At 41.3% G+C, this 24,549-nt stretch overlaps 1 protein-coding gene across 2 annotated transcripts in view; it reads right to left on the reverse strand.

The window, feature by feature from the left end:
• The window catches only part of dok6 (docking protein 6), a 58,264-nt gene that overhangs the window by 4,305 nt on the left and 29,410 nt on the right, over positions 1–24,549 (reverse strand). Inside the window, exons 3-9 of one of the 2 annotated variants that reach the window (XM_026179448.2) lie at positions 20,166–20,273; positions 14,321–14,435; positions 10,573–10,692; positions 8,772–8,961; positions 8,247–8,385; positions 7,087–7,192; positions 6–38 (exon numbers count right to left, since the gene is read on the reverse strand). In XM_026179448.2, coding sequence (XP_026035233.1) covers positions 6–38; positions 7,087–7,192; positions 8,247–8,385; positions 8,772–8,961; positions 10,573–10,692; positions 14,321–14,435; positions 20,166–20,273 — 811 coding nt within the window. The remainder of the gene's footprint in view (positions 1–5; positions 39–7,086; positions 7,193–8,246; positions 8,386–8,771; positions 8,962–10,572; positions 10,693–14,320; positions 14,436–20,165; positions 20,274–24,549) is intronic. The other variant, XM_026179449.2, reaches the window with a different exon arrangement.

Raw genomic sequence — 24,549 nt, forward strand, 5'->3', positions numbered from 1 at the left:
CACACCTCTGTCTGCTAGTCTTTCCTTTCCACCACTCCCTGAAATGAAGGAAAAGAATAGCATAAGGCTCTAGCTTAAGGATTTAAATGTAACAGTGTCCATGCTGTAGGAAAAGGGGGGAAAAAAACCCACTGCAAGTTTTAAAATGAGGGGGTGGAGGGGGGTGCACTTTGTCTTTCCTCAGCGTTGTACTTAATAGATTGCTGCAACGACTGGTGTGCAACCAGGCATATCCTTTTCACATCTTTGCCAAGACAATCCTTCTCCTCAACCAAGGCCAATTTAGACTGGGTGAGGGAAAAAAAAAAGGTGGGGGGCGGCAGGGAGCCCAGAGCAGACAGAGAGGGCAAAGTGGATCTCATCATCTCCTCAGTGGTAAACAGTGGTGTTTGTTGTGCGGTGCCAGACCCCTGACGAGAGCCACGCTTTCGTAAAGCAGACACTCTTACAAGATAAATAAATAAAATAATAATAATAAAAAGCACTGAGAGCGATGATGGTGTCAGCATCTCCTCTCTTCGTCTATCCCTGTGAGAAGCAGACAGTGATTTGTCAGTGCCTTTTCATTACCAGGGAAGGTCATGTCATTCTATCTGGCCTGGGGTGGCAGCTGCTGGGCCGGAGCAGACAGTACAGGCAGGGGAGGGCCCTCTCACACACTGACAGAATAGCAGAGCCGGATACAGAGGCCGTTTTTCACGTGTGTGTGGACACACGCATGCACCTTTCTCCACCTTCTTTCCTTAAAGTGCAACAACGCAGATGGCATCCTAGAAACAGCTGTAACCAGAGAAACCCGGGCTGAACGTACCACAAACATGCACGGCTGCGTCTCCTGGGCAGTAAAAAGCCGCTGGGGTAACGACAGGCTGTAAGTGATAAAATATCAATCTGATCCAGCCTAGAGACTAGGTCGCTAACTTAAGCTTTGATTCATATAATGTGCGGTGACGTCCACCAAGAAGAAAGAAACTAACTTTTACCTGCAATAAATTTTTCATGGGGTTCAGTTTTTGCATTTACTATACATCTACAATACTTCATGTTGCCTGTCGCAGATAAGACGGGGTTATCGTCTTGTCCCTTTGATACTTGCTACCTCTCGGAAAAAATCCCCTCGCATCGCACCCGGCCGATCAAACTGGGTACAGCTCTCTATTTCATTAGAATTGCTAATGCTACATCACTAAACTACAGAGCACAATAAAATGCAGGCGTGAGAGAGAGAAAGACGGCGTGCAGGCGAAACATGCGCGCGCACGCACACAAAAATGGGAACACGCCAAAACACAAGCATCCCCGTCCCTTTCCTTCCCAGTATTAGAGTTGGTAATTGAACCATTTCCGACAGGTGTGGCGCCTCGCTTTTTTTCAACTCGGAAACTTTAAAGTGCACTTCCTCTGCATCAGCAAACTCGGAGGACACGGCAGTTTCACCGAAACCCAAAAGAGTGAATAACATTAGAGTAAAGAGAGTAAACCAGCGGTATAAACCATAACCTGTCTCAGTATGACGTATCTTGTGAAGATGAAAACACCAATCTAAGGTCATATTTAAAAAAGCTGAATGCTTTGATGGGGCTGGATTTAGTTGAAAACGGATGAAAAGCTCTCTTTCCTTTTAAACAAGATGCATTTTAGCATTATCTTTGTCAGTTACAGCAAACAAGGCTTTTGGGATGTGTTTTTGAGACAATTCCAGCTCAGTAAAAAGCAGATGTTAAATATATTTGAATAAAAGAGTGACACTACTTTTACTGCCAAGTCCACACATTTACTGACACAAAGAAATAAACAAATAGGTGAATAAACCTCGGGGGGGGGGGGGGGGGGGGACTGTGTTCCTTAATTATTCCACCGGACCCGCAGGGTATTTGAAAGCAGCCCGAGCATGACTCAGCAAATTGACTGTGCTGATTGGATATTCATCATGCACAGAGTGATACAGCCAGGAAGCAGACACAGCCAGCTGTATCATGGTCCAAGAATCTGACTTCCTACCTATATTAGGATCCAAATTATTATTCTGGGAGCTAATAGCATAATTATTAAAAAAAGAAAAACTCACAACCTGCAGCCATGTCTACTGAGGGTGTTTAAATCTGTCTGTGTACTGAAAGACAGACTGTTTTGAGCTTCTAAGATATTTTTAGGCACCGATTTCAACTTAGTCTGATTTTTAAAAATATTGTTAATTAACAGTGATAACTACATAATGAGTCAGCTGCAATCTGGGAACCCATTGGCTATTGTCTGATGACTCAGTCCCTTGGAACGAGTGCCAGCATTTCAGAGCTTCCGGTGTAGCCAGCAGATATCACGGCCAAGATATCTTGTCCATTGTTCATGAACGCAGATAATTCTTTAAAAAAAAGCAAGAAACCCCCCAAAGGTTTCAAGATGTTATTATGGAAAATTTAACTGTTGCTTTGCTCTTCTGCATTCAGGGAAACAACAGGGTTGGTTCCTTGCATGCAATCAGAGTCTGATTACATGTTATATATATGGATCATAAATCGTGTTCCGTATTTTGCATATTCATATTCAAACCTTTGTTTATAAAGACGCAACCAAGCTAAGCTGTGTGTTTAGCTGTTGAATAGATGGTTGAAAACAGATTACTCAAAGTAGTGGATGCCATGTCTGCTGCAGTGGCCTCTTTTAGTAAGAATTTTGTTAACAAATCAAAGACAGTTTTGTTCTGATCCCCCCATGAATGGATTTGGTGGCTCTGTAATCCTGTTGTGGGGCATTTTTCCAGCATGGTTTCTTCCAGGGGTCTCACATCTGGAGTTCTTGTGCCCATCTCCATTTCTCTGATACGACTATGGTACCGAAGAACAGAATTTCTAAAAACATTTTCCTTTAATTCATCATCACTTAAAATGGTTCTTTCCAATGGGGAAAAAAAATGTGGATTTTTCACACTGATTTTGTTTTTGTTACTAAAACGTGCGTTGCATTCTGGGTCTATCACTCAGTGCATTATTGTTTTAAATTTGCTGAACCTCAGTAACGCTGTATGTATACACATACATGTGTAGTACTGAGTCCATCTACTTATGGATTCCAAGTTCAAAAGGTCATGGAGGAAAACAGATGATTTATCAGTGGACAGACCTGTTTCCTTTACTGCTGCTGCTTATGCCTGAATTACACTCTATATATAGAGCCTATGATGTAGTCCACTGGTATCGCCGCTTTTATACCTGTCGTCGATAGCAACATGTGATTACATTTCTAGCTAGGTTTATATTTGGTCAAAGCGTGGGGTTTAAAGAGGGCATGCCTACGGCACAGATCTAACAAGGACATAAAAAAAACGATTACCAGCACGCTTTATCAGTAACTAGAATTTAAACTAAACTGAAACCAGCCTTTTTATCATCACTTTTTCTATTCGACTGCTATATGTTACAAAAGTACAGGCTAGTTTTAATTTGATTCACTGGGACAAAGAGTGCAGTGACTGGTTTGTTTGTTTTTTTTAAGTGCTCAACATGTTAATAAATATTTTTTCCTGCACTTCAAAGTTTTTCCAGTTTTATTAGTAAAAAACTCTTTTTTTGGTAAAATGATTTCATAGATAACAAATGACAAATTAAAGTTCCAAATAATCATAAATATCCCACTGGATGTGGTAAAGATTTAAATTATTTATCCCTGAATTATGGTTTGCAGCTTCATTCAGATTTTGGGGGTCAACAGTCGCTCCAAAATGTGTCTTGAGAGTAAATATTTTCAAGAGAGAAGGGTCAGTGCATCAAATCATTATGAAGCTGCTAAGCTTGAACACATTTATACCCAGCTATGTAGAGAGTGGACAGCAGGTGTGATGAGCATAAAGATGTTATGGCTTCACAGTTATCAGATCTTAATCCAGCTGAACATTTACGGGCGATTCAGGAAAAATGATGTTCATTCCTCCAGCTGACTTCCAGAGACCTTCATGAGAGTCAGTGGGTCACCTAACAAATTACTTATACACTGTATGTTGATTTTTCCTTTAATTTGTTACCTGGCTGTAGCAATCAATTGTTAAAACCAGTTGAACAAATTTGGAACATGTCAATGAAAGGATGCTTTGACCTCCAGGGAGGTGCAGGCCTGCCAATAAGGAATCAATGCAATTAATGTGCGAGGCCGTCCTCATCCATGTCTTACGCCCATGTTAAGCGAATCGCCACCCCGCCCCGTCCGACATCCCAAACATCCCATGTCGCAACAGGACTTAAACTCCCGTCACTCCCCAGAACAACCTCGTTGTCCTCTTCGCCTGACGAGACCTCAAACGTCCTCAAACACACTGATGCATTCAATTTATTCATGGAAAGGGTGGAGAGATAATAGCAAAGCAGAATGTGCACGAGCAGGAGAAGGTGGAGGGTTGTTCCAAACGTGGACCGACATGCAGAGAAAGTGTGGGAGGACCAGTGGATATGCCAAGGTGATGGATGAGAGAGAAGCTCCTCTGCTCACCAGAGTTTGGAGAGGAAGAGTTTAAAAGGAGACTTTACAGTGACTGAGCTTATAAATAATGACCCCAAGGTGGAAGCTTCTCCGTTTAGTGTATATGAGTAAAAACATGTTGATGTTTGGAATGGAAGACTTGCGTTTTGCTTTTAAGCTTATCGGCCACAATTAAATGATAATGAAAAAAAGAGAAAAAAAACACCCCAGCCTTAGCTTTTCAAAAGAAAATTATGACGTCAGAGCGACTTCCATCTTAGCCTGGCTTTCTGTTTAGCTCTATCAGTGAAAGCCAAAAGGCCCATAATCCTCAGATAAGTCTACTAATCAACTAATACCACGGACAGAGCATAATCGCATCAGCTCACTAATCACCTTTCTGCCTCTGGTCTACATCTAGACATTAAACACACACACATACACACACTCTCTTACTCCTTCTGAAGTATACGTGTACATTAAGTGCACACAGAGGACAAACAGGGCTGAGCTTGGACGCATACGGACCACCTGCTGCATTATTAATGCACTCGGTTCGAGACGCTCTCGCTTACTCGCACACGTGCGCAAACACGAATGTGCTTTCTTTCACAAATCATTCTTGTCTTTTATACTGTAATTTAGATATGCTTGTGCGTCTCTGCTTTTAGTTATCAAAGAAAAAGACATCCTCAGAGAGCTCAGAACATCAGTCAAATTCTTAGGAGGGTGTGAACGGGGATGGAAATCAAGAACAGGTTTCAAATAGTCAAATCCACCGGAAACCTCCAAGCTCGCCGATTCCTTTTTAATCAATGCCGCCGTGTTTTTCCGACAGCTGCGCATCCCAAAACAGTCACGTCAAACTCGTGGCAATGGAGTGAGTCACAAAGCCTTTTTTTTCCTGCTGTGTTTCTAGACTGAGATAACACAACAGTTGGGTTGACACTGAAAACCTGCGTAGGCCTATTTTTTTTTTTTTCTTTTCCAAGCACAGAATATTGAACAGGAATCAACTGAGAATGGGTGAATAATCAGATCCATATGTAGAATCAATCGAGTGTTCTCAATATTCAGGTGTGAGCCGCTCTCCTGGGCGTATGTGCACTGGGTTACATTTTAGCCTGTAGTAGATTTGCTTTAATGTTTGTACTGCATCGCCCAGCTTCTTCTTCTCCCGAGCCTCAGCTGGTCAGCCAACATGACATTATCCTGGAGGATACCTTCACAAACTCGAGAATTCATTTTCCGCACAATGACGGCGAGCCGTCCAATCCCCGAGGCGACAAAGAAGATCCAAATCGCGATGCCCCCCTTTCGCTTCAGTTCACCTTTTGATGTTTTCATGTTGGCATGCAGGGCCTTTTCATGCTATACATAGTGCAACGTGTTCTTCCCAAACAATTTAACCTTAGTTTAATTAGCACACAAAAGATTTTTCAGGTGCAGTACAGCATGAAGGAGCTTTGTGGCAACTTAAGGTGTGCAGTGATGTTCTTTTTTAAGCAACTTGCTCTGTTGCGTTCTGCCAAGGACACCGTGCAGTCTTTCCGCTTGATTTGCATACGGCAGATTCACAAAGTGGAACAGAGATGTTAACCTAAAGCCTTTTTTGGGCTTCTTTTTTTAAGTCTCTGAGCTTTTGAAGTTATCTATTTAGGCATCCACTTCTAGAGAGAAGCTAAAGAGCTAAATTATATCCATTTGTACTGACTTTGTTTGCGTGGAAGAAAGAAGATAACTTTGTAACATTCCCCAGCTTCATAAAAAATTTGCTATTTAAGATCAAAAGTCTCTAATATCCCTGATTCACACCATATATCATGTTTCATTGATTTCACTCCTGAATCCAATTAGCTTTAACTGATGCCATTATCCTAAGGGTGCACATTCTCTTTACAACCTAGTCTCATTTATGTATTAGATACGGACAAGAACAATAGCGCGCAGGCAATTCGTGATTATGCGATAAAAAATAATTTGTGTCATTAAGAAAACAGGAAGAGTCTCAGCTCCCAGCTCAGACTCAGGAGACAGAAACTCCTAGCTCGACTTGTAAGTTGTTGTTTAAGACAAAAGGACACGCTTTGAGATGAATATGGTTGTGAATTTCCTCTAGATATAAAAAAATAAATACATTTATTCATAGCTTAGATTATGATCTGACTACCTTAAGACAAATTTGAACCTAAATCTGGATATTTTCCATTATTGTTGGCTAATTTTTCTGTATGATTAAACTCAACAGGAGCCTAACATTTTACCAAAGATCTTAATAGCAAAGCGGAGAGAGCTCACCCGCTTGTGTTGAGTTTGTGACTATAAACATTGGTGCTTACACAGAGTGGAACTCATCTGCTTTCATTTTCTTGAACTCAAGCTTATCAGATGTGCATCAGATAAGGCTGAGTTTGCATGCCAGACATGAGATAAATGCAACTACCAGCCAATGCACGAGACACAAACAGTAATTTCTTTAAAAAGTACATATTTGTAAAAGTATATAGTGCTGAAATACACAGAGGTAAAAGCTAAAGCCATAACTGTCGTGTAATCCTCATTAGCAGTTTTTCAGTCTTGCCGGTGAGCCAAAACCCCAACCCGTGCATATGACAATTAGTGACTTCTTGTTTGTACCTTGGTAGCTGTACAGATCCCCCACGCTGGTCTGACGCGTGATGTGCTGCCAGTAGGCGCTGCGTGGCAGGGAGATGGACTTAGTTAGCGTCTCTCTGGAGTGGCTCTGGAACAGACAGAGAACGCATACAGTGTCTCTCACTTTTCTGTCACTCTCAGTCAGTCGCTCACAACAGGTGATATTGCTCTGCATAGTCAGTAAACAAACAGCATGGGTAATACAGCATATTAGAGACTGAATGGCATGTTTCTGCTATGAATGGCTGCGTCATGGGTGAGATGAACACTCGTTCGGGGTCCCCGTGTTGTTTTGCCAGGGAATGATGCGTTTTATATTTTTGCGTTCAACATGAAACCAAAGACTCCCGTCTAGAAAAAGCAGCTTGAAATACATTAAGTGTTGAAAAAAATATGGATTTACCCAGCAGTAAACATGCCATTTCCCCCATTCTGCTACATGAGCGGTCAGTTTTCTGTTGCTGAGCGTACATTTTATAGAGCTAAGGGTAGCTGCATTTGGAAAAGTTCCCAAATGGTGGGGTCCAGGAGCATGACCATATGGTCAAGGCTCATCAAACACTAGGCAGGCCTACATAAATAAAGAATACAGACGATAGCAGGGAGGATGGGAGGAAGGAAGAAACGCACGGGATGATGTTGTGGTGGAAGGAGGAAACCGAGGCCAAGACGGCGGGGTGTCAGAGGGCTCCTGGTCCAAAGCGGCAATACAGTACCTAGAGAGAAATGTGTGTTGTGTGTGTGAAAATCATGACCTATTGCCTGCTTTCTGCAAAAAGCCTCAATGAAATGCTCCTCAGATCAGCCTCAAACAGGCAGGGAAAGAGCTGCAGAAATACCAGAGGAAGAAAGGTGTTTTATTAAATTACAGTAATATGTGTCTAAGTGTGTGCACAGATGGAGTCTTTGTGTTTCTTCTGGCATCAATTTCAGCAGGATGCTTTAACTACAGAAAGCGAAGCTCACTATGTTAGTGATACGTAATTATTTCGACAACAACTTCATGTTGATACCAGCATTGATTATTAGCCGCTTGTTATGCTGGCGGTACAAGAAGGCAGTTGTCGGGCTTATCAAGTGTGGCTGGTGGATATAAGATAAACAACGGAAGAGAGAGAGAAAAAAAAAAAGCACAAATGTACCTGGGAGCTCTTCTCCATCTCCTCCATCATCCTCTCATGCTGCTGGGCAATGGCCAGCGTGGCCGAGTGGACCCGCTGGTAGATCATCTCCCCCTCCCGCGTCTGGAACGTGAACAAACCCTCTCCTGTGTCACACATCCTGCGCCAGGAACACACACACAGAGACCCACTTTGATCGCGCTCACTCTCAGATTGCTGATCTACAAATATGCATGGCTGACTGTTCAGTTACAGAGAGAGAGACACTATAATAGCCCGCTGGAGTCAAACACATAAACACATGCGTGAGTAGATACAGTACACAAACACAGACACACGCTCACAGAGGCACCTGTCACATCGTCGCCTGAAGGGCTCTGTGGCAAATGCTGATATCCTGGGATGTTTCGGATATCCGAAGTTGCTTTGTTGAAGTTTTTATAACCTTTCCAAAACTAAGTTTTTCACTCCCACTGCTAACATTTCAATCACACGTAAGACAACAGCAGGCATGAAATATTTGCATGCACGTACGCACACACGCACCTTCCGGACTCGAAAGTGAACCAGGTGGAGTCTCTGCCGTATCTGCGCAAGGAGCTGAGGGGCCACATGACGAGTTTGAGGCGAGCGTTGTGAATGTCCCACAGATAGATGTTTTCATGAGTGATCTGCATGGTGCACTCCCCGTAGATGTCCAGGTTGGGGGTGGGCATTAGGTACACGTTGAAGCGTTCTGAAACAATTCACAGCAGACTTACTTGAAGGTGGGATCCCACAGCGAAGAGTGCGGTTTAACTGAGCGTAGATGTGGGTTGTGTCATTCGCAACAGCAAATGGTGCTTTAGAGGGTGGATAAAATATAAGCCACATGAGGTGACTAGTCGGGGGCTGCGGTTTTGTTTAAATTTTAAAAAGGTTATGAATTATTATTATTGAAATATTGCAAGGTTACTGAACATGGCTTCTATCGCAGAAGTAGAGAAAAACTACGATGCAGAAGGCATTTTAAGCAGTACTTTACTGACTTCAACTGCAGTGGGTCTAACCGGCCATCCAGTGAGCTGCACCGGAATCAGTGAGCCAGATCTGCCCATTCATATTAAAGCATTTCTCTGAGGCAGGCAGACAGAGAGAGTCAGAGAGACAGTGTGGGGGGGGAGTCCTCCATGATCTAAATTAGTTCTCACTAATTACACTTAATGATTCAAAATAAGCCATGAGTCTGCAGTGGATAGAGAATGGCAGTGTCATGGTGTGGCGTATTTTTAGGGACAGTGAAAATGAACTCTGATCTAATTATCAGCCCCTGCTGTTTGGGGAGGGCTACTAATTGAAATTGCAGGCTAAAGCCTTTTGTTTCATTCACTCAAAGAGGCAGCGGAGAGGTACGAGTTCAGTTAATCTCCATAACACTTTGCTGAAAGCTTTGTAGGAGCAACAAACAGCAGGATTTCTGCCACAGCTGAAGAGAGAGCGAGTGTTACAGTTCAACTGGCTCCCCACTCCCGGCACAGTCAAAACGTTTCGTATTGATACCGTAAACGAATGAAGCCAAGTTCATGTTGAGGAGTACAATTTCACTCTGCAGCCGCAACGGGATGTAATGGGTCGAAATGACGGCAGGTTCTTTTCAATTCCTCGCCCCCTTTTTTCGACTTTAAACTGCTCGTTTTTGCCTGTTGCCTTTTCGATTTCCTCCACGACTTTACAAATTACACAGGGAATGAGTTCCACTGTGATAGCAGAGCCCTGTTGTCTCCTCTCTTTTCCATTTTCATTTCCTGTAAGTGGAATATGTGGGGAGGCAGATTTTTTTCACATGGCTTTAGGAGCCATAATCTCATCCATCTCTGTGACAAGCTTCATTATGAGGGAAGCCAGTGATGCACAGCACTTCTCATTAGGCCTGGAACAGAGCCCCGGCCGCAGCCTGTGACTGACCTGTGCTCACGCTCACACACACACACACACACACACACACACACACACACACACACACACACACACACACACACACACACACACACACACACACACACACACACACACACACTCTTCTGAAGTCTTAAGTTGAACCCTTGTGTGTGCTAATGTAAGTATGGGCTGTAACATGGGACATCGAATCAGGTATTGGCAAAAAAAAGAAAAAGGCCATTATTAGTCCGGCCTAATTGGACAGCGGCTGTTCTCCATTCACCTAACCCTCTGAGGTCTTAGTTGCTTTAACACATAAAGGCCTGGACTGCATCAGCTAACTGCTCGGTGGCAGGCTGAGTGAGCGAGATTGACCCTGAATGGCTGTCTGTGTTAGCCCCGTGTTAGCAGGGACTAATTGGGCACTCACCGTTCTGCTCCCGCTGCACCCCCGCTGCTAACAGGTCTGGCTCTCCCAGGCTGATGTCATTGAGACGGCTGCCCAGGCACTCCATGCACAGCAGCTTACACCATTCCTCTGCATCCAGCTCTGCACACAGTAGCACAGCATAAAGGAATGTCCACCATTAACCACACACATACACGACAACACATACTGTACATGTTACACATACGAAATAAACCATCCATGGAATTTCAGGAGTAATGCGTTACATGCACAAGGCAACAGTACAGCAAACAGTGAAAGGGGGGGGGGGGGGGGGGGATCAGTCTGATTGATTTGGTGCAGATTAAAAAAGGCAGTGGATTCTGTCCAGATGAAGACGGGGTTTCTCCTCCATTATCTGCCAATACTCAGCTCTAAGGCTATAAAATATAAGTAGCACAGCTAAAACAATATGGCCAGAGTAAATCTGAAACTAGCGATAATCTACTCAGGTAATCAATAAGCTATTTCCCAAATTGGAGAAGGAATTTTGCTTGTTAGCTGGAAAGGAAATACATTAATTCAACTTTTTTTTTTTTAAGTTTTATACTCTCTTTCCCTTCAGACATAGTTAGGGTGGATGTTTCCACCACAATAAGCAATCAAACATATAACCTGGCTATAGAGTCATATTTAGTGTAGAAAGGCAGTTTACAATCATTTTGCATTTTCCAAAATAAGGTTGTCAAAATTAGCATGAATGTGTAACACATCAGATGGCTTTTACTTTGAAAAGGCTAATGGACCGCCCTGCAGTGCCTCTGATTGGGGTGTGTTTAGCAGGTTAAGTGGATGCATGACTCACAAGGAACAACAATTGGTTGGAGGAGTGAATCAGAGACGCAGCAGGTCCAGAGCCACAGAGTAAATGACTTTTTCCCTCGTGGTATTTTAATTTCCACTAAAGGAATAATTGCTGCTTTTTGTTCCATTTCATTGTTTTATACATGCAACATTCATCTTCTATATTCCTACATAAACAGTCCTTTAAAGTGCAAAATGTTTGGATTTGATTGAAATGCAACTCCAGGATCTCGTCTCTCTTTACAAGTGTGCACATGAGCACCTTAGTAACGTGACATTATTATTTTTTCCAAACCCTTGTTACTCCCTCTCTCAATGAGAAATTAAGAATGTATCCAAAATGCTGAAGTTAAGATTTGAGGGCTCTTTTTTTACCATTTCTTTTTTATTTCATTCCTACAGAAAGCAAATTAAGGTACCGCTTTAAGTGCCGCTGAGGTTTTACACAGAATCATCTGATCCAATAACTCCCTGAAATGCTGTAATGAGGTGAGCTAACCAGCTGTATTCATATTTAATGTATAGGTGGTATTAATAGTCTCCAAAGGTGCCTTAGCAGGACACCTTTGGGGGCACACGGGGTTACGAGTCTTGTGTTGGGGCTTTAACTTCCAAATTTATGTTTAGTAACATAGAGCCACAGTGAATGAGCATTGTTGGCTAATTTTGAGAAATTTAGGGAATTAGGACAATTATTGTTTCCTTCCAAAACAACAATCTTGGATTAAGGAAATGAGCTGCGTGGAAGAAGTTGCGCCTGCTACGGATGAAAGTCAGAAACGAAGCAGAACATTTATTGTGAGACAGATTTTTTAATTTAAGGCTAAGTGGAAACAAATGATTTCATGAATCAAATCTGGAAGTCTGTGTGGCAGTGTGTTACGTGTGAATACCAATTTTCCTTCCTGTTAAGTCAGAAAAATTGTGTTTACAGTGCAGAAGATTTCCAATTGTCTTACATGAACGTTTGGTGAAAGTCACTGAAGTGCGAAATGAGGCAAACGCCAGAGTTGTTTATCTTTCTGAAGCTCCCTGGCCCTGGAGAGCACTGGGATTTGTAACTATGGCCACTCATGTGTACAGAGACACATGTGCAAGTGTGGGAATTCTACCATGTTTCTGTGTTTGCTTACGAAAAAATCCTCATGCACTCGTGTAAAATGCGAGAGAACATTGGCGTGTCTTCCTGGCGTATTTGCCGCCATTGCAAGACAACCTGTTTGTCAGCTCAGCTCTGACAAGCATTGTCAATGGGACAGATCTACATTACTCTGCAGGGTGAAGGAAAGGTCTGCTGCTGCCTGGAGCGCTTCATTCACACATACAAAAAAGCGAAACTTTGGAGCCACACATTTACAGGCAGCACCAGCAGCTCTGAATTTGAGCTCTTTCCTCATGCCTCCCCAGATTCAGCTTTTCTCATTCAGTTGCCATGGCCTTCTTGGCCTCTAAACTCCCACACTTTTTAAGGCCAGTGAGTGGAAAATCAGCTAAGCAAACAGTTCATCAGCACAGAAGCAACCTCGCAACTCCATGTGCCATGCATGAAGAGATGTTGCGGGAGGATGTCTCAGTGTGGAGGTGTGCTGTGGAAAAGGATGGATGTGCTGGCAAGATGAAGCTGGAGTGACAGTATATGTGAGAATCAAATCAAAAGACAGTCGAGCTTTCTTTGTATTTCCTGTTTCGGGAGAAGGTGCCGTTATCCAGACAAATGCAAAATGTATATCCACTTGTATACGTGCTGTCAGGCCCCATTCGGCTGTGGAATTTAAAGAGTTGGCACACTTGACAGGATTCTCATCTCTTCAGGTCATGCTCATCTCTCCTTATGTGCATATTTGTCAGATGCACCCAAAGCTGTCAGGAATTTTAAATGATTTTTCCTTTGTTCCATCCCGTGTTTCCTCAACAGCACACCAAAACAACACGGTACTGCTTAGATGGAGGCATAAAATGGTTATTTTTAAAAAACTAAAATATCAAGAGAGCTTCATGAGACCTAATTATCTGCTTTTTCTCTTTGCTTTTAAAAAACAGTGAACATCCAATTATTGGCACATTTGTATGAATGCCTTAAGAAATGACTGCACTTTAAAAATGCCAGTTTTTAAATCCATACACTCACTGTTGTTGCACTGTAGAAAATAGGCAGCATGCCAAATTTAAATCTGATACAACCTGAACCTCTTATTTACAGGATGCCACATTTTTGCTAATTTCCACAAATTTAACACTTGTGGATATCATGTGATGCAAGAGAAATGAAGGATATCAGATGTGGAAGGTTGATGGTCAAAAAAGGGGAAAAAGACACTCATACGGTGGTGTGAGAGGACTGATCTAGCAGAGGAGAGAGTTAAGATATGAGTTCACAACTCTCCATGTCATATGCGAATATTTCCAAATGCACACCTGCAAGAGTGGAGTTAAGATGTTAAGTAAGGTGCATCCACCTTACCTAACCCCCTGCTTTCAGCTTTGCACAAAAAACACATCCGTGTGCAGATCCAGAGCCTTCTTTGCTGTCTATCCACGTATTAGAAACAATCTGTATTGTTACAGTCTATAATTGAGTTGAAACACGCCGCAAATTATGCCCGATATCAGTTTTCATACCTGCACTATGAAAATCAATATTTCGGAACAGATCCTCCCACTTCTTAATATAGCGGCAAATGAGCATCACTTGGCTAAACTCCAGTTCTCCGCTGCCTCCCTCATCTCACTCATTCTATTTGTCTTTCTCCTTCAACCTCTCACTTCTCACTCTCCTTCCACTTCTCGTCAAACTTTTCAAAAAAACCACGCCGCCAGTCCTCACCTTACACCTACCGGCGTATTTATAAGAAATGACACTTGAAATTGGTGCTGTCCTTGCTCCGAAGTGGCTAGAGAAAAAAAAAATAGTAATTTTGATTTTTACCTGATTCGCAGGCGAATGTCTTGGACGTGTCGTCACAGAAGATGATCGCCACAGCATGCTTTTTTGTCTCCCGTGGCATCCGGGTAATGTTCTTGATGTTATGGAGCTCAGTGATCTAAAAAGAGAGTGTGGCAGGAGGATATTGCCTTGAATGAACACAGCTACCAGCAGCAGCTGCAGCAGCATGGTTTAATTGCAGCCTTGCACAGCTTTGCTGAAATTGCAATAGCAGTTAGAGGCTTAGCATTAAAGGGGTGAATTAAAACAAAACAAAACAAAAAAGGGCGATGGAGGTGATCTTAAGGGATACATAAACAGAAGTAGTTATTCGGCTGATTACAAAAAGTATCTTAAAACAGAAAGAAATCACACGCAGTGTCAGCTTCCTGCATCATAAAGCCTGCTGCAGCGTGATGTGTAAAATGTAAGTATGTTATTTATTTTAAAGGCTCCCCTATGAATAAACATGACCCGGTGCTCTTTCGGTATACACAGCACATCTATTGTTCATCTCCTCAAAGCTGCCCTTCCAGTCAATAGACAGGAGCGCGATCATAAGCATCTAAATCACTTTACCAGGAGATTGATTGAGCAAATGAAAAAAAGAGAAGATTACATTTAATTAAATATAAACCGCATTTACAGGCCATTTTGTTCAACAGTCTTCTCTGTGTTCACTCTGCCTAGTAGATAAGACCCATTACATTAGTGTAGTCCATTGTGTGCTAACTGTGGGCAGTTTGCCAGACTGTTGGGAATGAATTAGCTGGGCTCCCTGTATAGTACAGCTTGACTGTTAAAAGTTAAGGGACCAGACCTTAGACACACACAGGATATGTGGACTTGAGATTTCTGTTTGATAATATTAGATTTAATGCATTTGCCCCGAAATATTGAACTTCAACTGGAAATACAACAGATGAAGAAGTAAATCAGAGGCTACAATACTGAAAGATAAGAAGTGCTTTGTTTTTTGTCCCGTTTGTTTATTTTTCTTATCCCCTCTCAAAGATGGTATCTAAATATTTCATATGAGATACGGTATGAATTTGTCCTCGGGCAGGCAATTCATAACTGACACAAAGTAAGCGTCAACGCTGGGAATTTCTAAGCAGTGACTGTCACCAGCCTCTCATCTCTTTCTTTCCCTGTTTGTGTTTAGTGTGTAACTGCGCATGTTTTAGTCTTTATCTGTGTGATGCGTGTGTGAAATGAGAGATTTGGGTGCATTCCCAGCCTGAGGTGCTTTAGTCCAAGCATAGTGAATCATTTCTGATGAGACCTATTTCCTCTCCCATTCTTTCCTCTTCATCTTTATTCATGTTTAGCTTTCATGCATAGCAGACATGAGGTGGAAGAGAAATCTCATGTTTGGAAAACTGGAACCCAAGTCATACTAGTGGCTCAGTGTAGTCTAACTTGTATGCTAAATAAAAGGTACCATCTTCTCTAAGTAGATTAGCCTACTAGCATGCTCATGTTTGCTAATTAGCATGAAACGTAAAGAGCGGCTGAGGTTAAAGAGAATGCAATTAGGTTTGCAGGTATTTTGAAGTTGAACTGTGAACTAAATTTAACAGAATTCCATCTAACAGCGGTCGACATGGGGTTAAAAGCTAGTTTTACAAGTGCCAGTGTTAGAGTAGAACAGCTGTTCTCCATCAAGTGGCTTCGTCTTCTAGCGGCTAACGATCTCTCCTGTTAAATCACAGTAAAGTACTGTTTATTGGTTTTCCAGCATGGAACTGTAATTTTACAGTGTTTCTGCTATAATCTAAAGCAGCAGTTTCCTATTGTGAAAATAATAAACAATAAAGTAACCAATGTTGGCTGGTTGAATACATTACTGTTGGCTCTCTTTCTGCAGTGTCCAAAGTGAGATTATTAATGTAAACTGTGTTGCATTGCTCTAAAAAATAAATTCTTATTCTAAACATGTACTTGATCTTCAAGTCCTCATCCACCTGAATATACAGTACTGTGCAAAACAGGGAAGACTGTTAGTCATTTGAGCCACCCCTCATTTCTTTATATTTTGCTAGAAAAATGAACAACTGATGCTGTGATTTATTGAAACATTTGCAGCAAAATAAAAATATAAGACAAAAATAAGAGTTTATGCAGGTCTAACAAGCTTGACAGTCAATATTTGTTATGACCACCTTTGATCAACACAGTCTGAAACATTATTGTGATTTCTTTAGGTAGTCTTCAGAAATACCTCCTTGGGCTTTGAGGTTCTGCCTCTGGGGAGCCCAATCCATGACAGATAGTGTTCCCTTGTGTGTTTAGGTCAGCTTTTCTCATTTTTTACTCATTGTCAAGGACCCTTCTACTGAGACCACTTCTGATGAGACCTTGGGTAATAGTATATGGATCAACTGAAGGTCCAGAGCATCTCTCAGGTCCTGCGTCAGATCTTTACTCTATTTTTTTGCGGTTTCTTAAGGACAAGATTTTCAGTTCATCTTCTGTCAATAGATTTTTAGATCTGCCACTTCTTTTGTTGTCCTCTTGTCCACTTTCCCTACATTTTAAAAGAAAAAACTGCATGCCATGCTGACAAATATGCTAGGTTTTTAGCTAATAGCTCTTTGGAAAACAACTTGATGGTGTAAACATACAATTTTATCCCTTTCATAGCATGCTATGTGTTGCATTTTTCATAGTTTAAGCTAAAAAAAAAAAAAAACCACCTTCAGATACCTTGGAGAACTAGTGCTCAATACAAGAACGGCTGGCTCCTTGGAAGTAAAATATAAAGAAAGGATGTGTGGCCCAAGACATTTGACTACAAAAAGATCATCTTGTGGTATTTGCTCCCTTCCCCATTTGCTATGCACAGGAGCTGAGATTCAACAATTTGACATCCGCCCTGATAACGGATGATTAAGCAAATCTTGATTATGGAGTTTCATAGCGAGCTTAAACTTTACACCCTACCCACACATGCTACAGGATTTTGTTCAGATGAGATCTGGTTCTGATTTAACAGACATAAAATATGAATTTAGTCATACGGCTTTTGTATAAAAGTGCAACATAGTTTGTACAATAATTTTTGCTATTTTGACCAAATTGGAGGAACAACCAGCTGCACTAGTGAGGCTCAGTCTGCTCAGCTCTCCCTGCTTTGCTGGTTAGTTCCACATCCATGTGTACAAATTAGGCATTTAGCTACAGCTCCATCATTTCATGTTAACTGCTCCTGTCAGGACCTCAGGAGAGCTCAGGAAATGTAGCACAAAGGAGAACAACTTTTCAGAGAGCTAAAAATATTCAGGGACTTTTTACTGCGTGGACCAGTGCTCCTCAGACAGCAAAAACTGCACAGGGAGAGGGAGACGAGTGGGAGAGAGAAGAGGGAATGGAGAAAGAAAGGGAAAAAAAGCCAATCTCCTTTGTGTTGATTGTGTAAATCAGCCACCAGTGCAGCCTATTTCCCCCCAAAGCACTGCAGCGTTGAATGAAGCCCTCAGACGGGACCTTTCTTGATCTTTGTGGCGATGCATTACCAGGCGCACTGGTGCATGTGTGCACTCATCGCTCACTCCAGCACTGGGTGTATGAGATCCCTCTGGGAGGGGAGTTACAGCCACACAGGATGCCCCATGTGACAGCATGATGCAGTAGGCATAGAGATGTTTCATTCACAATACATGGCTGATACTGTAGCAGCAAAGCGAGCTAAGGAAATGGATCAAAACACCTACCTAGCTTGTATACAAGCTTTCTCAGACAGGAATGTGGAAAAAAATGTTAAATTCTACCAAAAATGAAAAATCTCACAGCTGACTCACAATCACAAGTAGTAAAGAGTAATAAATCTTCTCTCAAACATATTGCCTTATGAGAAACTGATGTCACAGTCCCCTATTATCTGCAGTTATCTCCCCTCATTATGATAAAACATAGTTCACAGTGCTACTCCTTTAACATCGTCTCCACTCACCATGATAATGAGCCATAATTGGAGTATTTCAAAAGGGCTTAAGAAGCAGGGAGTGAGATATTATACTCTGGATTATTACTTTCTGAAGGGAGGAAAAAGGCCCCAAAGGACAAGATAAAGTTACAAACTGTGTCTTAATAGATCCTTAACTTCATCATCTGAGGCCAATGGACAGAACTTAATACATCAAGATGAAAACAAGGCACAGTTGTGCACAACCATATTCCATAATCTTTTTATTCAGTGTAAAAAGCACCTTGTGAGTAATATACTCTTAAAAGATAAGCAGCAGATACTTTTCTTAGAAGTCGTGCTGGAAATTGAAAAAAATATACATATATCTTGAAAATCAGTTCACATGAGACTTTTACCAGAACATTTGTTTCTGTAGTTTGAAGAGGACAGGAGGATTTTAAGAGGACAGTTCCTGACATCTCATTTTTACTGGGGGACCACTTCCATCAGATTTTATCAGCTGAAGCAAATTAATTCCACCAATTGGCCAACCTGCAAAATGAAACTCGGCTGCCGTCTTGTAATTGTGCTCTGCATGTCAATGTCATCAGCATTTAGACAGTACCTTAGGCTGCTACATGAGGAGTCACACAGCAGGTTTAATCTTCTTTTGGGATTCAAGAGGACAAAGATCGGACAAACTTTTAGTTTCAAGGTCCTCTAATGACCTTAAATACCCACTGGGTGTTGCATATATGGTTTTCTATAGAGGCTACAGTTTCATCGACTTCAGTAGAGTCAAATACAAAGTGATGTCTAATGATTACATTAGACGAAAGGTCAGGGTGTTACTAAATCATCACGAATCATACTCTGGAGATTATGAATATTGATTCCTAATTTCACGGTAATGCGGTCACTACATGCTGCATTATCATGATCGACCAATGAACTGAGTGACATTGGCATCCTTAAACCTCACCACCCACAATGAGAATTTTCTCTCCAACACTGGGAATACCACAGCGTGGTACTGGTCCAGCACACAAAAAGTCAGCACTGTGTAAATAAATACAATGTAATATGTTACGTTGTTCAGAGTGACTATTGAGTACTTGTTTTGTTCATAATGTGTCATACAATAGAACAGAAAAGAACACACTCATGGCCACATGCCACTTTGTTAGCGTGGAAGTGAGTGGAGGCCCAAAATTAGCTAAAGTGAACCGTTGTGTTTCCCAAACCACAAGCCGGCAGCCTCAAAGAGGAAAGGATCAAAGCAGTAATGAGAAAGATTATGGAGATAAACATATTGGAAAACAATGTATCTAAAATGTGCTACATGAATCTGTTGCACCTGGTTTTGTTCAGTAAAATCTGTCAGGTAAAGGTGGAATCAGCAAAAAATGTTATCAGCAGGTCAAACTTGGAGGAAAATCAGAAACCTAATTCTGTTGAGAAAACTGCAATCGGTGCGTCTCTACAAAAATTATTTAATGATGTTTTAAACATCTTCAGATTTAAAGAAAATCCTTTTTGAGCCACAGATAAGGCCACAGATTTTCATATGAAAAAGTAATCCTAATCCCCACAGCTAAGAAGATGGATTATTTATTTCCTCTTTTAATCAGAAATGTTAAAATTCCCTGATCAATTTTAACATATTATTTTAAATATTTTGAACTCCTTGTCTTAACCTAAGACATTACACTGGGCTGGGAATATGAGGTTGTCATTTCATAGGGTGATGGACAGATTAATCAAGAAGTAACTGATAGATGATCACAACTCGTATTAGTCACAGCCATAGGATCAAAATCACAATCAATTATGTTGATCTAGTACTCAATAATCATTTTATCTACTAAAGAAGACATCAAGACAAACAGTTAATAAAAAAGGAATGATGTTAGTGATGTTTTTGAGTCATTTGTTTACCTTGTGGAAGCTCCTGAAGTAGGCTGCCTTCTCATCTGGGTACTTCTCTAACCGCCGGGGTCCTTTACTCGAGGCTTTCTTGAACACCAGCCAACACCTCCGGAAGATCTGACAACAGACAACAAATATTATGGTAACCGCAGATATAAAACTACACCATCATATGAAAGTCAGACCAGAATAAAATCAACTAGATAGAAAAATTAGCAAGATGAGCTATCATCCTGGAATCAAAACATACTGTTAATGCCAATAAAAAAAATCCCAAAACCAGCAAAACGTCCAAGCAAAGTGAATAAATATATTAGTGAAGCTGTGGATATTATATAAGGAAAAATAGATTGACCTCAGGGCTCATTCATCAAATTTAAAATTGGAAAGCGCTGACAAAAAATCAATAACACTGATCCTTACACTGATTGCTGAATACTTAACCACTATGAATTCTGGGAAATGTTATTTTATTTGAGAATGAAAGGATCAAAATGAGGTCAAACACCTCAACACAGTAGCACTTGTGGTATGAAGAACAACTTTAACCTGTGACCTTCGCTGGGGTCACTCCGAGTGAAAGGACCACACAGGTTGCTAGCAGTTTTTCCACTGCGTAAATTAAGATTTCACTTGGATCAGTGGCAACTCCAGTAAGTGCATGCCTTGGATTTGTAATGTTGATATTTTATGGGTACAGAGGACATTCAGACATTGGACCTGCTACATTTAAGGATCTGTTATTCTCAATCCTCAAGCAAATTACCGATGAGATGCAGCATTGGGAAACATCTAATTAGCTTCATGTTGATGGTAAGATTATCTGCATTCCTCTGAAGAACAATATTTTAAATGCCCCTGAGCACTTTTTATGTCATAGCAATAAACATTCATGACGATCTATTGAAAAATATATGAAAAATATAATCCTGTAAAAATATATCTTCTTATTACTTGTTAAATAAGGGTATTCAACTTTCTGCATCAGATAAAGATGCTGAAATGTAGAGTAACAATAGTAGTATCTATCTAAAGTCATGCCAGACTACAGCAGCAAAACTGCGAGGTGTGCTGAGTTAAGCTAAAAGGCTGTTTATGAAATGAGTAGGAGGAATTTGTGAGTTGTTCTTCGAAAGGTTACATAATCTCACTGTAAACACTCCAAACCTGCTGCGCTGGGATTACAAAGGTGTGGTTTGGATCAGATTTATGACCGCCGGCAGAAAACAACATCCATCCAGCTGTCGTCAGATTCAGATTAAAATGTTGCTAAATCCTGTTGGGCGCACAGTTTGGTGACATAACCTTTTCACAGCAGAGCAGAGAGCAGATGGGGATAAAAGCAGATAAAAACTGTTAAATAACCAAGATAATTACTCATGGGGGGAAATAATGGGAAAAGGTAATAATTTAAGAAATGAGTGTCCTGATGCCTAAGCTGTCAAAGGTGCTGTGCGGATAAATATGTGAGGGAAATGAAAATCAAATTAAAATGTTTTGGTGGAATCGAAAATCCTTTTTGAAATCCAAGATTCTGAATATTTTCATCCAATTATGAATAGATTTTCTCTGTGGTGCTCTGCTGTGCTTATTTATTTATTATCAATAAGCCAAATATGGCCTAAATCTGCCAGCGCTAAAGCTTTACTTTAGATTTTGTGCCTACACAAACACATATTGTTGCAGAACTTGAAATAAACAATAATGTATTCGAAACACTTCAAACTCAACAAATAACTTGTGTTCCTTAGAGTTTGCAAACTGCTGTTTAAGCATTGCAATTTTATAACTTAGTTTAAACTTGGTGTAATGTGATTGCAATTGCAGATAACTTTGGGCCAATATTCTCATGCAGAGACATGTACTGTGGCCCTCTCTGGTGTAGGAGATGACTGTGCATTATAGTGATTACTGGGGGTGGAGGGGGCTGAAAAGCAACAGTCATTATCTATGGAAGCTGGGACCTGGGATCTGACTACTAACCTTATATTTTCTCACTCCAAGAGGCTCTAAAAGTGTTTAACTATGATTTAAAAGTCTCATTTTGAGTTGGTTCCAATAATGGAAAGACTAAAGTTGTAGTAGTTCATCAGCTGTCATCAATAAGATAGTGAAGAAAGAAAGTCTTGGGTAAATAACTGTGTTTGAGGGAAAACAAAATAACTTAAAATGTATATATCGTCCTGATATTTCCTTGCTTTACTTGATGGGGTTTTTTTTAATTATTTTTATATATTTTTTTGTTTAAACGTGCATCCACACTACAGGCCATTTGCTTGGTGTTTATTCCTTGAAGCTAGCTGCTGGTTGCAACTAGATTGTCCAACTACATAGTGTATAGGTAACCCTCTATGTCACCGGTGGCCAACTCCAGGCCTCGAGAGCCGGCGTCCTGCAGGTTTTAGATGCGTCTAAAACACAGCTGGTAAATGTCTAAATTACCTCCTCAACATGTCCTGAAGTTCTCCAGAGGCCTGGTAATGAACTAATCATTTGTTTCAGGTATGTTGACCCAGGGTGTTATCTAAAACCTGCAGGACTACAGCCCTTGAGGCCTGGAGTGCCCCACCCCTGAATTAGATTGTCCAACTAGATAGTGCATAGGTAACCCTCTCGGGCAGGGGTGACCAACTCCAGGCCTCGAGAGCCGGTGTTCTGGGAATCTATCCTCCCTCACAAACCATCCTACCCCTTGTTTCTGCACATACGCTGTGCATGCGCGTAACACAAACCCCAAATTTACATCATTTTTTTAACCCATTGTGAATATTTCTTATGGTTAGGGTTTGGATTAGTCAAAAGTCAAATTATAATACAGGTAGGACAATTTGCAAGAGTAGGACGGTTTCTCGGAACACCAGCATCCTGCAGGTTTTAGATGCGTCCTTGATCCATCACAGCTGATTTAAATGCCTAAATTACCTCCTCAACATGTCTTGAAGTTCTCCAGAGGCCTGATTCAGGTGTGTTGACCCAGGGTGTTATCTAAAACCTGCAGGACACCGGCTCATGAGGCCTGGAGTTGGCCACCCCTGGTCTATGGTATTTACTGCCAGTCTGCACCTCAAGCAATGGTTCCATACGCATGAACTTGAGTGTCATCTCATTCATAATCCATAGGGTTTAATATGATGTCGTCCCATCCTTTGCAGATATAACAGCTTCATAAGGTTTAGGAGCATGTTTATTTGACCATAAACACATTCCAGACATGAAACTAATGTGAAGGCTACATAAGGTTTGGAGATCTGTGGTGAATGGCTCTGCAGAAAGTTGGTGACCTCTGCAAACTCTCTGATTTTACGTGGCCTACCACTTTATGACTGAGTTGCTATCATTCCCAGTCACCTCCACTTTGTTATAATACCACTAACAGCTGACTGTGGAATATTTAGTAGAGAGAACATTTCACGACTGAACTTGTTGCAATCATGGAACCACACTGGAATTCACAGAGGTCCTCAGAGCGACCCAGTCTTTCACAAATGTTTGTAGAAGCAGTCTGCATGCCTAGGTCTTTGACTTTATACGGATGATCTGATATAGTCGTGTTGGTGTTGTTCCTGCAACAACATAGTAAATGTTGTTGCAGGATCAACATTGCAAGTGACCAATCACATTGTTGTGACGTTATTCTTTGGTGCGCCAAGCCATTCGTGCATTTATGAAATTCCAATGTTGCAAGGACAATATCAATTCTGCTTAGCGTTTATTAAAGGGTTAGGGTCCGTTGATCGGCGGACAGAGGCGGTTTCACGCAGCTTAAGTAGTTTTTTGTTTTACGGCGGTTTTTCCCAAAGTCGCAAAAGTATGACATCACAACATTCTGATTGGTCACTTGCAGTGTTGATCCTGGAACAACATTTACTATGTTGATCTGGGAACAACGCCAACACGACGATATCTGATTGTGCGACTTTATACACCTGTGGCCATGGAAGTGATTGGAACACCTGAATTCAATGATCTGGATGGGTGACTGAATGCTTTTGGTTTTATAGTGTATATTGAACTTTTTAAACTGCTTCTTTGCTTCATTTGAACACAAAACACAGATTCATGCATATATATATATGTATTAGGGGTGCAACGATATTCGTATCGATATTGAACCGTTCGATACAGTGCTTTCGGTTCGGTACGCATATGTATCGAACAATACAACATTTGTAATTTATTTTATCAACTTTCCTTCTGACGATGCTGTCTGTGTTGAGCGCTCAGTGAATCTGCGTTCGACTACTCCGCCTAGGCTGCACTGTCGAGCGCAGATCCACTGAGCGCTCAACACAGACAGCATAGTCAGGAGGAAGAGCGCAGGGCAAGCTAGCGAGACAGAAGTTAAGCTCTCCTTGCAAGATGGACCTCTCTCACCCTCATTCAGATCTGGCGT

The sequence above is a fragment of the Astatotilapia calliptera genome, chromosome 9, assembly GCF_964374335.1.
Source record: "Astatotilapia calliptera chromosome 9, fAstCal68.1, whole genome shotgun sequence".
Classification (NCBI taxonomy): Eukaryota; Metazoa; Chordata; class Actinopteri; order Cichliformes; family Cichlidae; genus Astatotilapia; species Astatotilapia calliptera.